Here is a 17,969-nt window from a genome sequence, read left to right as displayed (position 1 = left end):
ACGCATGAAGAATCGAACAGGACATCTTTCATATATTTTTGTCAAATCTCAAGATGTGGGAGGTCCACACAACAGCCTATGTAAATGGCATTATCAATCGAGCCATGTATGCTGATATCATCCAAAATCATGAATATAATATAAATATATAGCGTTTATAATATAAATATATAGCGTTTTTTTCGTGCTGAAAAAAACGCATGAAGATTCGAGAGATAGCTTGATCATTCATCCTGTTGCAATCCAGCTGGTGGTTTGTTGGTAGACTTTTCAGAGATCACGGGCCCATTGGGCGAGGGTAGATTACCAATCAGGCAGGGGAAAGATGATGTCACAATGACTGAACTATAGAAATCTGCTTTTGAATTTCACTCGGACTGGGCAGTTAGTAAGCACAACTCATACGAATTTCGGGAAATTTACCCTAATTGTGGAGTTGAATAAATTTATGTTTTGTTTTGTTTTGTTTTTTTTTTATTTTTTTAAAAGGTAGAAAAACTTATCAAACTCAGTTTGTCAAACCAACAGTGAGGACAGCCATCTCTGGCTGCTATCCGCGAATGTCAGTTGACACATCACTGTTATCAAGGAAAACCACGCCACCTAAAATAACCCTCCGTAAATTTATGTTTTTACATGGATAAGAATGATAAATTTAAATGATTTATTATATATATATATTTTATTTAAAATTATTTCAATAATTTAATTTTTTTTTTATATGATAATTATATTGCTAGCAAAATTATTTTGTCTAATTGATCAATTAGTAATTATAATAATTTAAAAATAATGTAATTAGCACAACTATATTAATAAATGTAGTTGATATAGACAATAAACATCAACTTAATACATACTATATTATAAATCTAATATGCTAAATTAATATAGTAATATTGTTAATATTAAAATCAATATTAATATTAATGTTTTTTTTTTCCACGGAAAAAAATCGGACTTTCTATATATATTAGAGAGTCTCATAGCATATGCATTGCATTACAAATCAACTCCCGATCTCCTTCAGGTGAGGGAGAAAAGCAGTCACGGCTTCCTTGGGTACCCATAAGCATCCATAAGGCTGCCAAAGCAAAAAAACTTCTTCTCAAAAAGAGGGCACTTCCAGTCTTTCAAATCTCCCGGCATATCACCGAAACAGAGATAAGAGAAAAAGACAGAAGCATGCCTTCATCATCTGAAGAAACAACAGACATATCAAAATGTATATTCCTGTAGAGACCGGCAGTAGGCACTATTCCGGTCTCAAAGTTACTTGAAAAAACAACACAGAAAAAGTTTTTTGTGAAAACTGTGTCAACAGGCCTCCTCATATGAGGAAAACAACCCTCAGAAAAGTAAACATAAATGAGATAGTCCATAGTTTTGGTAGAGAGACATAACAGATTATATGTAGTTCGAAATAAAACTAAAATAACAGCAGCAGCATGATATTAAGTAGAACATCAAAGCAGAACAATGTCATCCGAAGACTGGCTGGTCAATAGGATTGATCACCCCCTTGTCCATCTTTGTTACTGACCAGGTCCCCAAATCTTGTTGTACACCTATTTTAGATAAGTTATCTGCCTCCTGGTTTCTTTCCCTGTAGATGTGGCAAACAGTGATTTCATTAAAAAAGCTTTTGATATGCAAAATCTCATTAAGCAAAGGAAGCAAAATATAATTTCTGCAATGTTGAGTCCTGTTGAACCAATTCACAACATTCTTTGAGTCACCAAAAATCTGAACCTGTCTCAACTGTTTCAAGGAAAGCCAGCAAAGAAGGTGATGTAAAGCCTTGAGCTCAGCAAAATTATTAGTCCCCTGCCCAAGGCCAATTGAGGCACGAAAAGATTTTTCAGGAGTAATATGAATGACCAAACCTGCTCCGCACCGTCCATTTAAGTCTGCAGCCCCATCAAAGTAGGCCCACGGAACAGATTCCCTAATAAATTCAGTCTGAATAGAGCGGTGGATGGAATGTCCAGATGAGGATGGGATGTTGTCGTATATTGCTGCCCCTTCCACAGCCAGTTTTCCAATAGGGAAGGGAAGATCTTTGAAAATTACTTGGTTCCTTGCTAGCCAAGTGCCCCAGGCTATCAGGAGAGGGATGGAGCGGACTTTGTCATCAGAGGCCTCCTGCCACCACCGGAACCATGCTTGCTGGATACTGTCTCCTTCCCACCTGAGGGGAGAATTCATGAGTCTCAAGGATTCAACCCAAAGGCTGACATTGAAAGGGCATGTGAGAAATAAATGCGTTGTTGATTCCTCATTTGCTTTGCAAAGAGAGCACCATCTCGGGCCTATTTTCCCCCTTTTCTGCAAGAAATCCCATGTTGGCACTTTTTTCTGAAGGATGCACCAGAAGAAAAGTCTGGTTTTTGCAGGGCATTTCAACTTCCAGAGAAGTTTTGACCACCATGCAGGGTCTTCCCAACCTTGTTGGGACATCAACCATTTGTAGCCCGTCTTAGGTGAGTAGCTTCTTGTCTGTGCATGGACCCAAACTAGCTCATCCCTTGCTTCTGAAATCCGGACAGAGGAGTTTTGGAGGTCCAAGACAAAAAGGCTCCATTCCTCCCTCCATCTCTCCTCCAAATGAAGGTCAGCTTCTGTCAACCACCCTTGTCTCCAAATGGTAGTAGTCCTAGGATTGGCCACCTGATTCAGAAAAAGATATCCCCGTTCAGTTAAAAATAATTTCAGATCATGAGATAAGGCATATCTTTCTGAGCACCCAGCCCAGGGATCACATCCAACCCTCACCCGAGTACCATCCCCCACTTTCCATGCAATTCCTTGTTCAATAGTGTGAGCCAAAGCAACTACTGCCTTCCAGACCACCGAGGCATTTTTGGAGGACTTTACAGGATTGTGGACCCATTCCATTGCAGTGGCCAGAGCTATGTACTTTCTTTTTGTAACAGTGGACCAAAGAGAATCGGTCGATATAAGTCTCCATGCCAGCTTGGCTGCTAAGGATTTTGAAAAAAAAGACAAATGCTTAATTCCCCATCCTCCCCATTCTTTCGGTCTCGAAATCTTATCCCATGCAACCCAGGGAGTCACATGTTCTACTTTAGATCCGGCCCATAAGAATCTGCTACACAGTTTGTCTATGGAAGCTAGTATACCTTTAGGTACCCACATGAGACTGGCCCAGTAAACAGGAATTGCCATCAGAACTGTCTTTATTAGGACCAGCCTCCCTGCTCGAGACAACCATTTATGACTCCACAAATTTAGTTTCTTTTCTATTTTTATCAGGAGCCATTTCCAATCCTGTACCCGGTAAGTATCAGGTTTCAACAGGAAGCCCAAGTATTTAAAGCTTTCCTGCAGAGATTTGATTTCAAATGGAAGAAGAGCCCCTACTCTGCCACTTTCCTCCAAAGACATACCCGATATTGTAAGGGTCGATTTCTGCTCATTGATTTTAAGACCTGTAGCTTTAAGAAAAAGGTCCAGGATGCTCTTTAGAGCTCTACAGTCCTCCACACTTCCATTGCTGAATAGAATGATGTCATCTACAAAGAGCAGATGGGTTACCCACAGATTAACAGCCACTTCAATTCCTCAGAGCTCTCCTTGTCTTTTTGCCCTACTAATCATCAGACTCATCCCCTCTGCGGCCAACAAGAAAAGAAGGGGGGACAAAGGGCATCCTTGTCGCAGCCCTCTTCGTTGATTAATAAGGAGATAGAGGATGAAGTAATGCAGATCATAATCCACCTTACAAAATCGAATCTGAAACCAAGGTGAGTCAACAGAAGGCACAAGTACATCCAACTTATTCTGTCGTAGGCCTTTGATAAATCAATTTTAATAATTGCCCCTTTCTTTCCATTCCTCTTTAAACTATGCAAGGTTTCTTGAGCAATTCCCATTGCTTCATGAATCTGTCTTCCATCCAGGAAACCAAATTGCTCTGGAGAGATGTGCCTAGATAAGAAGGGTTTCATCCTGGAAGCAATGATTTTAGCAATAATTTTATAGACACAGGTGCATAGGGAAATAGGCCGAAAGTCATCGAAAGAGGTTGGCTGATCAGATTTGGGGATTAGAGCCAGAAAGGTTGAGTTGAAGGGTTGATAGATAGATCCAGAGGATCTCGATTCATCCACAACTGCAGCCAGATCATCCCCCAGGAATTCAAAGAAATGAAGGAAAAATTCCACTGTCCACCCATCTGGCCCAGGACTCTTGTCCTTCTGCATATCCTTGAGAATGTCCTCCACTTCCTGTTTAGAGACAGCTTCCATAATAGAGTCATTGTCTTCTTCCTCAACATATCTTGGAAAGAATTGAGCAACTCTGATGACCTCCGCTATGGATACTTCCTCCGGGGCTTTGAAAAGATTCTTAAAGTGGTTTACACCTAGAGAAGCCAGTTCTTCAAAGGATTTTGCCATTTCCCCGTCCTCTTTTTTCAATTCCCAAATTGTATTAGCAATCTTTCAGCCCTTTGCATAATTCTGGAAAAACTTAGAGTTTTCGTCTCCCGCTTGCAGCCAAATGGCTCTGCTTTTCAATCTCCAGCTTTCTTCCCTTAACTGGAGAAGTTTTCGCCGAGATGCTTCCAACTCTTTAATTCTGTTTCTTGAATCCAAGGACTCATAACCAGATCCATCCGAGTTTTCCAACAGATCTAATTCGAAGTTTATACTTTTGAGCTCCTCTTCTTCCTTCAGTTTCTTCTGATGCGCCCATTCTTTTGTCGCTTGCTTCATTCTCTTAAGATTGTTCGACAAGTGGATGCTTCTGCTTCCTTCTTCATTATGATTGTCCTTTCTCCATGTATCATGGAAAAGAGCTTCAAAGGATTCATCCTTCAGCCAGGATGAGTTGAATTTAAAAGGGGTTCCTGGTTTTTTTGCATCTCCTTTCAATTCCAGGAGGACCGGGAAATGATCAGAGTGACCCCCTTCCCCGACCCAGTGTCTGAAAACTGATAGAAAATCCACCAGAGGCTCACAGAGAAGGAAGCGGTCTAGTCTTTTTCCCACCCAATCGACACCGAGGCGTCTGTTTCTCCAGGTAGGGCGCAATTTGATCAAAGGAGCATCGACCAGGTGGTAGGAAGCAATTTTATTCATGAAAAAAACAGAGAGGGGGTCCGAGTGGGCATTAGCACCCCAAGATTCCGAATCCCCCAAAGAGAAGTTCAGGTCACCTCCAATGATGAGGTAAGGATGGGAGAGGCAAGAGAGGCTGAAGAAAGAGTTCCAGAAGCATTCCCTCTCCAGACAGGGCCCATAGATATTCAGGATAAGGAAGGATATACACAACTCTCCAGAATAGAGTTCCATTGCCAAACAGTTTTCAGAACCCCAAGATGAAACTTCCTTGAGCTTCCTCATATTGTAACCTGTAACTACACCCCCCGACCTGCCTTCAGCGTCGAGAGCTGAGAATGCCCACCCAGGCAAAAACTTTTGAAGAGTACAGATAACATCGTCACTTTTCCCCAATGTTTCTTGGAGGAGAATAACATCAGGGTTATAGGAGTGCACAAGGTTTTTGAAGGCTAGCTTTTTCGGCTGGCTAGCTAAGCCTCTGCAGTTGAAGGAAAGTAGAATCATCAAGGAACAGGGGGGGTGGTGGCTCCGCTCTAAGCACCCCAGGAAGAGTTTTCTGCTTCCCGTCAGCGATATCAATGACAGCTTTGAACTGGGCTTTTGAGAGTAAAGATTTTCTTCCCCTTAACTTCCTTGGCCCAATAACCACTGGGTCCAAGGCAATTCCTCCTACAGCCTGTCCCTTACCCTTTCTATTGGCCAAAGGGCGAAGATTATAAGGTGGGTTATCCAAGATATGAACACAGGATTCAATAGAAGTAATAGCAATCTCAGAGGGATGTAAGGCATCATCAGAAGGAAGGGAGACCGAGATAATAATACTATCAGAGGAGGCTTTAGATAAATTCAGCGCAGAGAAATCATTTAAAATCTGCCTGGAGGGACCAGGCCTTTCTGAGAGAGACTGTAAAGAGATTGCAGAAGAACATTCGCAAAAAGGAGGAAAAGAAGACGTACCTGCCATGGACGCCCCAGCAAGCTCATCAGGTAAGGGAGCCAGGGTGGCCGGCGGATTAATCTGAGTGGCAGCTGCATTTTTACCATCCAAGAGGTGTTCCTGCTCCATTAGATCGATTATTTCTGAAGCCCTCGCCTGGTCTACAGATTGCACTGAAACCTTCTGCTGAGCCCCCCTACTTCCTGTGCAGGAGCCCCCTGAGGTCGAAAGGGTCTCATCTGACGGCGACGATGACGATGTCCCAATGGACATTCCTTCGCAAGATGACCATACTTATGACACCGAAGACAATGGAAAGGGAGGTTTTCATAGTCCAGAGTTTGAAGGAATTCAAGGTCCCTGTATTTTAACGTCATCGCATCCGCCAATCCCTCCCTCGGATTTAGGCTTACAAGCACTCGAGCCATACTCCTGTCCTTGGTTATGATGTAAGAGTTATCATAATCCAGAAATTTACCCAGGGTATTACCAATAGAGACAAAAACGGATTCTGTCCAGAATTGTAAGGGAAGTCCAGGGAGCTTTACCCAGACAGGGGACTCCGCCAATTTCTCCTTCTGCGCATCAAATAATGGAGTCCATCTGCGAAAAAGAATGGGACGCTTTCCAAAACACCAGTTCCGTTCAAAGACCCAGTCCGCATGTGATTTGCTGTCAAAATGAATACTAAACCAACCCCTTTCCAAAACAAGAATCTCTGATGGCTTGCCCGGGGCTTCTTTCCACTCGGATTGGACCCAGTCCGCTATGTATTCGGTCGAGTACTTCCTTCCTCTTACACGGCCAACCAGAATAGTCTCAGTTGCGTCCATTGTTTGTTCTATGCTGATATCTACCCCCAACAGACAGCACAGACGAAGCTCTTTCTTCTTGATGGACTTCGATTTCTTTCTCTTTGCCCCCACGACTTCCTTGAAGTCCCCTTCCGCTCCCGCAGCATTTGGAACAGGAGCATCCGGCGCAACCGAAACAGGCGGCCCTTGACCCCCTCCTTCAGGCACAGAAGGGACTTCTGCTTCGTCCGACCTCCTCTGCTGGTTTCCTTCAATGGTCCCAACCTCCTTTGAGTAAGCAACAGCCTGAGGGATCAAATTAGAGGTCGAGGTCCTAGGGTTTCTGTCAACCCCCCCACAAGATGTGGCCCAGGGCAGTCGATTTATGCAAGCAGCAGCCAGAATGGAGCTTAAAGAAGGTCCTCCGCCACCGTGTGAGGCTTCTTGACCCTGGGGTGCGAAAAGCAGAGGAAAACCTTGCCAGGGGCTAGCTTGACCTTGCGAGACTCCACCAACAAGAGCCACTTGATCCTCGTTCGACGAGATAATACGAGAGAAATGCTTCAAAAATTCCGCCCGATCTTCGACTGCCCGCAGCTGCTCTTGGTTCTCCACAGGAGTAGCGCCCGCCCGCCAAACACCATTCTAGACACTCGGGAGGTTCTCATCTCGTCGACTTACCCCATACTGTGAGCCTCCTGCAATCGCCTCTTTACTGGGACCCTGGATGTTTACATTCTTTGGGAAAAACAAGTCAAGATTCTTGGAAGAGACCTCGTGTCCCCAGCACGTCAAAAGGTCCTCTGGCACAGGCTCGAGCTCAAGAAATTCGCTATCAAACCCCATCTCTGCCGCGCCCAAACAAACTTAAACCGGCACAGCGAGAAAACCACAACCGTCTCAAAACCCTAATCGTCAAAACCCTTTGCAGTAAACAATGTCGGTTAAAAGGGATTAACCCTATCCTGTGGTTGTAAAACTAATGGCCCGAGTACCAATCTCACCACCGATACCTCGGGGCCAGAGAAAAGTATGACATTTTGGGTGCCGAGTACTGAGAACTGACATTGAACTGTCGCCGTATTCAATTATGTGCCAGGGTCATGAGACCTAGGGCTGAGGCCTGAAACCCTTGGTCTCCATTCATTGTTAAGTCGAGCCTCATCTAATATTAATGTTAATATCATTAAAATTAAAATTAAAATTAATAATAACATTCTTAATATATTAATGTTAATATTAATATATAAATTTAGCATATTAATATTAATATTTATTAAATATTATTAATTATATTTATTAATATAAATATTGTTAATTATTTAAATAATTCATTTATTCATTAATTAAATCATTAAATAGTTAATTTATTCATTATTAATAATGAATAATATTATAAACTTTATGAATAATATTATACCCTAGAAATGTATTTGGATGGAGAGCGGGAGCAACTAAGGTTTCACAATGTGAGTAGCACGGGTTTTCACGGATCCGGTCTTGCAAACCTGCAAACCCTGCAGATGGTGAAGCCACTATAGCAACACGACAGATCCCCTCTTACCGGAACATTGCTGCAAGTGAATCAAGCCAGCACAGAGCAAACAGAAGCAACGACAACCGTGGAAAAGGCATACCGGTTTTGGGTGCGAAATGGCAAGCAGGATTGGGAGGGAAATGCCTGCCAAGAGCAACAAAAAAACCACGTTTTGTCATTCCAAACAATAAACTGGAGGAATATCGAAGATACATGAAGGACCACGCCCTGATATGTAAGTTTATTGGAGCTTGGCCAACAGAGAATGAATTGATTAAATGGATCCAGCAACGATGGCAACCGAAAGGGCACATAGATCTCAAGGTAGGGGTGAAAGGGTTCTTCTCAGTAATCTTTTCTAACCTGGAAGACAAGGAGAAGGTTTTCGAGGATGGGCCATATTTTTTTAACAATGCTGGCCTCTTCATGAGACATTGGGAGGAATGCTACAACCCAGATCAAGAAAAGCTTCTGGCAGCCCCCATCTCGGTACGACTTTTCAGTCTACCAATGGATTTCTGAGCCGCTACCAAACTTCATAGAACTGGAATACCATGATGAGATATGGCAACAACCCCTAGACTACGAACATATCCCCTTTAGATGTCGTCTCTTCCATGAATATGGCCACCTGTATTGAGCTTGCCCATTAAATAATAATGAGAACCCTACGACTGAGAGAAGGACAGGAGAAACGAAGGAAATAGAAGAAGGGGATGGCTTTCAAGAGGTGCACAGGAGAAAAAGGAACCAAAGGCCGATAGGTAACCAGAAAGCAAGCCAAAATGAGAAAGAGCAGCGCGCCTAAAACATATTTGCCACTCTACAGGAGGATGAAATGGGAGAGACTACCCTGGACAATATCATGGAGATGGAAAGCCCGCAAAAGAAGGAACTAGAAGGAAACAAGTCGAAGAGCAAAGAAGTAGCAAAGAAACCAAGAGAGGAGATCACAATGCAATTGATAGAGAAAAACCCAATGGAGATTGATAACATGAAAGAAGATCTCAGTGCAGAAGAACAAGTAATGAAACATTTACTACAGGCGTGGAGACACTTGGATGAACGTTTCATACCAGAAGACCAGAAGCAACTCTACAAGGAAACTTTTCAGCGATATAAAGTCAAACTAGGCTCAACTATCATAGCCCAACCAGAGCACCTAGGGTCTCAAGGCGGGCAAGGACAAGAATCAAGAACCCTAGGAAAAGGGGGAAAAAAGTGGGGAAGAAGAACAATGAATGAATCCATCCAGATGGTTGGGGAACTACTAGTAAACTCGGGAAGAGTAGTTCCATTATCAGAGGTCTTTCAACAACCCCCAAAATCGTTGAAATGATTATTACAACATGGAACATAAGAGGCCTCAATAACAGAGGAAAACAGAGATACCTCAAAGAGAGATTGAAGAAAGACAGACCAAGCATCATGATCATACAAGAAACTAAAATTAGTGCAAGCAAACTAAAAGGCATTTTGGAAAATTTTAAACCCCAGTACCAAGTCATAGCCCAGGATGCAAATGGTAGTGCTGGAGGGTTGGCAATTATATGGAACCTTGGAGAGATCTTGTTTGAAGACTGGGTCAGCCTCCCTAGAATACTCTCAGGTAAGTTTAGAATTATTAGATCGAAAGAATGGGTGCTACTTTCAAGTGTGTATGGCCCCCATATCCTGGGAGAAAGAAGAGCATTTCTTCAAAATCTTGCAAAAATGAGAAACCTATACCGGGAAGACCTCTAGGTGGTAGGAGGAGATTTTAACATGATCACCTCCCTAGCAGAGAAGAAGGGAGGTATGAGAAGAATGGACGCAGACATGGAAATATTTGGAGATACCATTACTGAGTTGCACTTGGTAGACCTCCCAACAATTAACGGAGTCCACACCTGGAACAATAGGAGAGGAGGGATTCATCAAATAGCTTCATGACTTGATAGATTATTAATCTCATAACAAGTCATAACCAAAGATATATTCATAGAAGCCTCGATCCTCCCTGGCATGGGACTGGACCACTGGCTGATAAGATTGGAAGTGGATTTGAAGGCGAGCCCCAAAAATCGACCGTTCTGGTTTGAAGCATTCTGGTTAAGAGATCCAGACCTCATAAAAAAAATAGAGGAGTGGTGGAGACATAGTACGTAGCAAGGGAGGAAATGCATGCATACGTTCCAACTAAAACTCAAGGATCTAAAGAATAAGCTTAAGAAATGGAATAAAGAAGAATTTGGGCATATTATTAATGACCAAAAGTAGATCAATAAGCGTATGATGGAGGTGCAACAAAAAATCATACAGGAAGGAAGATCTGAAGAATTAGTTAAAGAAGAAGGACAACTAATAAATCAATTGGAGGAAAGAAGAAAACATGAAGAAATCCTATGGAAACAGAAATCGAGGGTGACCTGGATAAGGGAGGGGGAGCATAACACCCAATTTTTTCACAAGGCCATGGTCCAACATAGACATCATAACAGAATCTACTCCCTAAAAGATGAGGAGGGTAATCACAGAGTCCAACACGAAGAAATGGAGGAACTTCTGGTAAATCATTTCAGAGATCTCCTATCAGAACCACAAGAAATAGAATGAAAGCTATAAAAAGAATCTCGCAACATATCACCCATCGGGTTACTCAAGATCAGAACATAGGTTTGATGAGAGTAGCTACTCTAGAAGAGGTGGAAGAAATTGTCAATGGCATGCACAAAAATAAGGCCCCAGGCCCTGATGGGTTTACAACATAATTCTACCAAGCCACCTAGAAATTCATGGGACAAGAAATCCTTGAGTTTGTTGAGGAATCTCGTCACAATCAAAAGGTATGCCCCAGCCTAAACTGCACTTTTATTGCTCTTATTCCTAAAACATCGAAATCAGAATATCCACAAGGATTTCAACCTATTTCCCTATGTAATGTTATATATAAAATCATAGCTACTCTTATTGTAAAACGGTTAAAACCCCTGCTGCCAAATATCATCTCTCCGGAGAAAACGGGATTTGTTGAGGGAAGGCAAATCCTAGACGAGTTGGTAACCTCTCAAGAAGTAAAACACTCTCTCAAGGAAAAAAAGCTTGCTAGAATGATGATTAAACTGGACTTATCCAAGGCATATGATAGGTTAAGCTGGGACTACCTAAGTAGCATCCTCAAAGCCTACGGCTTCACCCAAAGGTGGCTAAAGTGGATCCTTGCCATGATATCCTCTCCTGTCATTTCAATTTTGCTAAATGGGACTCCTACTCAAACCTTTAATCCAACCTAGGGCCTAAGACAGGGAGACCCTTTGTCTCCCTTTCTGTTCATTATAGCTTTCGAAGTTTTGGGAAGATTTATAAAAAATGAAGCCCGAGAATCTAGGATTAGAGGTTTGAGGATTTGGGGTAACAATTTAACCATCACCCACCAACAATTCGTTAACGATATCATGATCTTCTGCCATGTCTCCCTTAGGGAAGCCCGTATAATAAAAGAGATTCTGAATACCTTCATTGAGGCCTCGGGGACTAAGATAAATAATGAAAAATCCTGTATTTTTTTCTTTAACACCCAAGGGAATGTTAAGACTTATCTGGCTAGGATCTTGGGGTTCAGTATGGGAAACCTCCCCTCTAAATACCTGGGCATGCCTCTATTAGAAAATTCCCCAAAGTTATCCTGCTGGCAGTAGATCCTCCAAAATTTGCAGGGAAGATTAAGTAACTGGGCTTTTAGATTCCTAAACCTAGCAAGTAGGACTGTCCTTCTGAAAGCAGTGCTATAATTGATACCTATATACTAACTTTCAGGGATGGCAGCCCCGAAAGGGGTATGCTCCAAAATGGTGGACATTTAAAAAAAATTCCTATGGGGAGGGGCACAACAGGTTACAAAATGGGCATTGGTATCCTGGCAGGGATTGGTGAAAAAAAAATGGAGGGTGGATTAGGCCTGAGAGACCCCTATACCTTAAATCAAGTAATGGGAGAAAAACTATGGTGGAGATGCATAGAGGGTGGAAGGGATCTATGGAAACAAATATGGAAAAGAAAATATAATATGCCTAAGAAAACTGAGGATATTATGAGATACAAAGACCCCCCAAAGGATCGACAGTGTGGAACTTGGCAGCCCAAAATAGGAACCTCATAAATCAACATGCTTTCTGGGAAATTCGTAATGGAAAAACAACAAGATTCTGGCAGGACTCCTGGAAACAAAGGGAATGACTAGTAGACAGGTAAGACCTTAGAGATATATACCAATTCACCAAAGGCATGTTGGACAATTCTGGAAAGAGGACCAAGGAACCGGGAACTGGAGGACATGGAAGAAGAAGGAAGACTGGTGCCAGGCTATAGAGACAAACCAATGGATATAATTTGAGAAAGAAATGCGATCGAGACAATTAATGATCATAAATGACCTGAAAATTCTAAGATGGGTACACACCACGAAAGAAACCTTTACCATAAAAGAAGCATACGACCTCCAAGTAGAACACGCCCAAGAAGGGTAGGGCATCCTTTGGAAAAAAACTGGAAGGGAGGATAGTGGCCCAAGGTAGCTCATTTCCTCTGGCTGGTTTGCAAAGGATAGATCCTAACCTGGTACCAACTACAGAAAAGGGGTTTCTAGGGGCCATCCCTCTATTGGCTATGTCAGCAAAAAGGAGAAGATATGGAGCACATGCTTAACACTTACCTATTTTTTGAACGAAAATGGGGTAAGATGCAAGGTGTTTTCGAAAGGATGGATCGAGACCAACACAACATTAAGGAAACAATACTCCTATGGCATAACAACATATTTTCAAGCCCAGTAGTAAATCGAGCATGGGGTTTGGGCTTAGGATTAAATCTATGGTACATATGGAAAGAGAGGAACCGAAGAGTTTTTAAAAATAAAGCCTCATCACAGGAACAAGTGTGGGAAGGAATAGTGCGCAACATTAGAGAAACTATCCTAGCATAACAATGGAACCAAGAGGACTGGCAAGTTCCTCCCCAAGAAGAACGAATTTTACAAAAACTTAACCTATCCACGGAAATGATTGCCCCAACGTCTTGGAGAAAAAACAGGTCTGGTTCGATATCCCTGACTCACTTCAATACCCCAGGAGAAGGATTCATAAAACTGAACATTGACGGGGCATCCAAAGGGAACCCAGGAGTGGCAGGTCTTGGTGGCCTCTTACAAGACAACCAAGCCAACACGCGTCTCATATATGCTGACTCATGTGGGATAGCAAGCAACAACGAGGCAGAATTTTCTACAGTAAGACAAGGACTCCTAATAGCTGTCAGAATGGGATACCGAAACATAGTGGTGGAAGGTGACTCTAGTTTGGTCATAACCACTTTGGCGAAATTGAACAATGGCACCACATGGGACAAGCTCAGCCAAAGTTTGAGGACAACTCACCTAATACAAGAGATAGGGGAATTAATTCAAAAGTTTGATTATATAATGGTTCGACTTGTAAGACAAGAAGGGAATAAAGGGGCAGATTTTATGGCAAACTGGGGATGCAACCAACAAAATGGTCTGATGGAAAAATTATGGCCAGTACAACCCTAGGATGAGAGATACAAACCCCTAGAGGATATACTAGATTAGGATTGTAGGAAAAGCTAGGAAAACAGGCCTCCAGGAAATCAAGACCTCGATTTGGGTGTGTGCCGGTGGATGGAAGTGCCTACGGGCAGTAATGAAGAGTATAGATGACATTCATACCACCACTCCCCACACACTCAAGGTGATGGGTGCGGTGGCCCTTAGCATGAGTAAATGCAAGGGAGGTGGGAAAGGTGGCAGAAATGGCAGGAGAGAGGTGGGATGTATAGTAATTAAGATGAGACAGATGGGTAAGAAATGTAATTTGGCTTGTGCAGCAAGGAGTGGGAACAATAGAGAGGGAAGGTGATGGAAACAACGACGTCAACCTTGGAGCAAAAACGGGTATGTATCTTGGCTCTTCACCTCCTTTGCAATGTTGACTTGGTTTGATTCTTGCTGTGGGGAGAGGTTGATACCTGGGAAGGGGAATTGGGAGAAACATAGAGGTAAATGGAGGTGGCGTCGTGCGACTCTAGTATGGCTATGCATCCTTGTTGAGAGCATGCCAGAATTCTACCTTCCCGATGGCTGTGTGGACCTTGATTTTGGAGGTAATGGAACCCTGGGTTATACATACTATGGGATGAGTATTGTTAATTGCTGGGGTTGGGTAGGCAGAAATTCGGCATCAGAGACTGAGGGTGGCAAAGGGCAGCTAGTATGTTGGGTAGGAGGTTGGACTAGTGGTCGTAAACCTGATAATCCATGGGGAATTGAGAGTAATTACTGCGCTAAGAGACCAGATAGGACCCCTTTGGGGGATGCCGGGCATGCAGAGGGCAACAAAATGCTTATGACTCACTGGGTAGAGGGGAACGGGGTCGGGTTGAGGTTTAGCCCAGTTACATGGACTTGGCTGGGGTTTGTTAACCACACTAAGTATGCGAGGCAATGGGGAGGGAGGGGTGAAAAGCTAGAAGGGATAGGGAGCCTGGACCTTCCTCAGGATTGGCTCTCCGCCCATCTTGCCTCTGGTACTGCTAGCAAATGGCAAAAAGCAATAAACGGGGAGAATGATGGCATTGGAAATTATAGTTGGGACAATAACCATGGATATAATATGTTATAGTGTATACAATTAACAATCCTTTACTGTGAATATGTTTCGAGCAGTGGAGATATGGCTCGACCAACAAGAGGATGGGGAGGAAGGAAATCGGTGGAGCACCTCATTAGTGAAGCAGCTGTGGCATACCGAGAGTGAATGGATGGAGTCATTCAGAATTTGTTAGAAGAGTGGGAGGAAGAAATCAAGCAAAGTAGTGAGACAAAGGACGAGATGGAGAATTGGAGGACACTAGTCTCGGACACTGAGAATACTAGAGGAAGGATAACCCAATTCAAGAATAAATTATACCTCTACTGGCTTATGAAAAGCCTGATGGGTAAGGCCATGAAACAGATCTTGGTGGGGATGGTGGTCTCTCTCCAAGGGATGTCGAGTTACAAACATGATCTGCAAAGAATCCAATTTCAACTCCACAAATAGGACATTAGATTGGACAGAGTTGAAAGACATATTCCTTGCATCTTGGAACTGTCTTAGATGCCAGGAGAAACTGTAAAGGATCTGACACCTGTGGAGTCGACATCGAAGGAGTAGAAGGGCTAGTCAGTTTACCATGTTTACTTTTGTTATATATGTGGCCATCATTTACTTTTTGTTATGCATGTATAAGGGTAGATAGATACATAGAGTCTAGTCACGAAACAAAGACATATATAGCTTGGCTAGAAAGATTGAAACTTTATTCTTTTTGGATGGCTTACAATGAGGATAGGTGGCCAAAAAACTTGGTTTCCCATTGGGAAAGTTGAGGCCACCTAGCCAACCTAAGTGGTGTAAACTTGCTGATTATAAATAGAAAATGAATGGTCCTGCCAAGCTTAACAAAAAAAATATTATACCCTATAAATACTAACCCTTAGGTTGATAAACCCAAGGGATTGATATTATAATCCCAAGAGATTAATTCTAAAACCCCAAGGTATTATAAACCCAAAGGAATAATATTAAATCCAAGGGATTAATATTATAAACTGAAGGTATATAAAGCATAAGATAAATATTATAAACCCAAGGGAATAATAAACCCAATGGATTAATACGAAAAACCCAAGGGATTATAAATCCAAGGGAATAATATTAAACCCAAGGGATAAATATTATAAACCCAAGGTATATAAACTGAGACATAAATATTATAAACCCAAAAATAATCATGGTTGACCATGAGTGATTTTCATATTGACACAATCTTTGTCACAATGTGAAGTTGGAAAATGGTTGACCATGCTTGATTTTCATATTGCGACAACCTTTGACACAATGCAACGTTGGAGAATGGTTGGCCATGGTTGATTTTTATATTGAGACAATATTTCTCACAATGCGACGTTGGACCATGGACGACCATGGTTGCTATAATGTGACATTGGACCAAGGGATTCATAAACCGAACAGCTATGAACCCTTAGATTGATAAACCCAAGGGATTGATATTATAAACCCAAGGAATTAATTCTAAAACCCCAACGTATTATAAACCCAAGGGAATAGTATTAAACCCAAGGGATTGAGACTAAAAACCTAAGGGATTATAAACTCAAGGGATAAATATATAAACCCTAAGATAAATATTATAAACCCTTAAATAAACATGGTTGACCATATTTGACCTCTATTTCATAATGACACAATCTTTGTCACAATGTGACGCTGGACTATGGTAGACCATGATTGATCTTCATATTCATACAACCTTTGGCACACTGCGACGTTGAACAATGGTTGGCCAAGTTTGAACATGGTTGATTTTCATATTGAGTCAATATTTTTCATAATGCGATGTCGGACCATGGTTGACCATGGTTGTCACAATGTGACATTTGACAAAGAGATAATATTTGTGACAAAGTCACCATGATTGACCATGGATGACCATGGTTGTCAGAATGTGACGTTGGTGATGGGCCTCTAAATTAGACATAAATTAAGGCCCATGACTCTAAATTAAACATAAATTAAGGCCTATGACCATCCTTCAACACATTAAACCTCTTTTCTTGCATTAGATAACACATTTTTAACTTTAATATATTCATTAGGAAGGTTTATGAATAATTGCATATTTGTGCCTAATATTATTTATTTTTGTGGAATATTATGAGAATATTGGGCAGATTGTGAAGATTTGGAAGCGGAGATAATTTAGGGACTTTCTCCCTACTACAGGAGGATCAATAATAAATAATAAATCAACAAGATATTATGGAATTATGGCACAGATTGTAGAACTCCAATGATTGAGAAAATCTAGGAATGTGTTCCTTGCCATTTAATGTAGATTCCTAGTATTGGGGACCAGATCCACTAATCAAGGGATTTTGGTGGGGAAAGATTCCTCCATTCATGGGGAATGATTCCTAATAATTTTTTATAAGTACTAAGTCGAATTTGCCTCTAAGGGGATATTTTCATTAGTGTTCTTGTGGAGAGAACTCGTATTTTTGCAGCTCCATTGTATTTTCTTGCAGGGATGTAATTGTATTGATGAAAACAATGAAGATTGGTGTCATGTTCAGATTCTAAATCTTGTTCTCCTCCGTAGGTCACTGAGTTTCCTTGGGCTCGGCCATCCCAGGAGCCTTAGAGCCCTTTTGTATCATTTTCTTTCCTTCTTTTCACTTCTTATCCATATGCATCTCTTGTTTTTATTTCTTTCTACGTCTGTATTTAGTATTAATGATTTCTTGTTGTAGGATTGAGTTAAATGGTTGATGTAAGTTCTTTTGCAGGATAAAAAACATTATTTCATTCTTGTAAAATCTTTGGATTGAGCTGCTTGGATTAGTCTTCTTATTCCCAAATCTAGATTTCTGGAACTCCTTTGTGGCAAAGAGCAATAAATTTCTGCTATTTTTTAGAGCATGCTAATGAGCTTCAATAGAGTCGGTTCCACTTGCATTAGATCTCAAAAACATTCTAGTTCATAACAAAAATTACCCC

The 17,969-nt window shown here is 41.7% G+C and overlaps 1 protein-coding gene across 1 annotated transcript; it reads right to left on the bottom strand.

Moving 5' to 3' along the window:
- Nucleotides 1-4,466: 4,466 nt before the first annotated feature.
- LOC149267032 (uncharacterized) lies at nucleotides 4,467-5,369 on the bottom strand. Its single transcript, XM_089410014.1, has one exon. The coding sequence runs from the start codon at nucleotides 5,367-5,369 to the stop codon at nucleotides 4,467-4,469; it is 903 nt and encodes a 300-aa protein (XP_089266140.1).
- Between the last annotated feature and the right edge of the window lie 12,600 nt (nucleotides 5,370-17,969).

Source organism: Pinus tabuliformis, chromosome 6 (genome assembly GCF_031772625.1).
Source record: "Pinus tabuliformis cultivar Carrire ecotype Pingquan chromosome 6, CPIR1, whole genome shotgun sequence".
NCBI classification, from domain to species: Eukaryota; Viridiplantae; Streptophyta; class Pinopsida; order Pinales; family Pinaceae; genus Pinus; species Pinus tabuliformis.
This window is presented reverse-complemented; position numbering and strand designations above follow the sequence as displayed.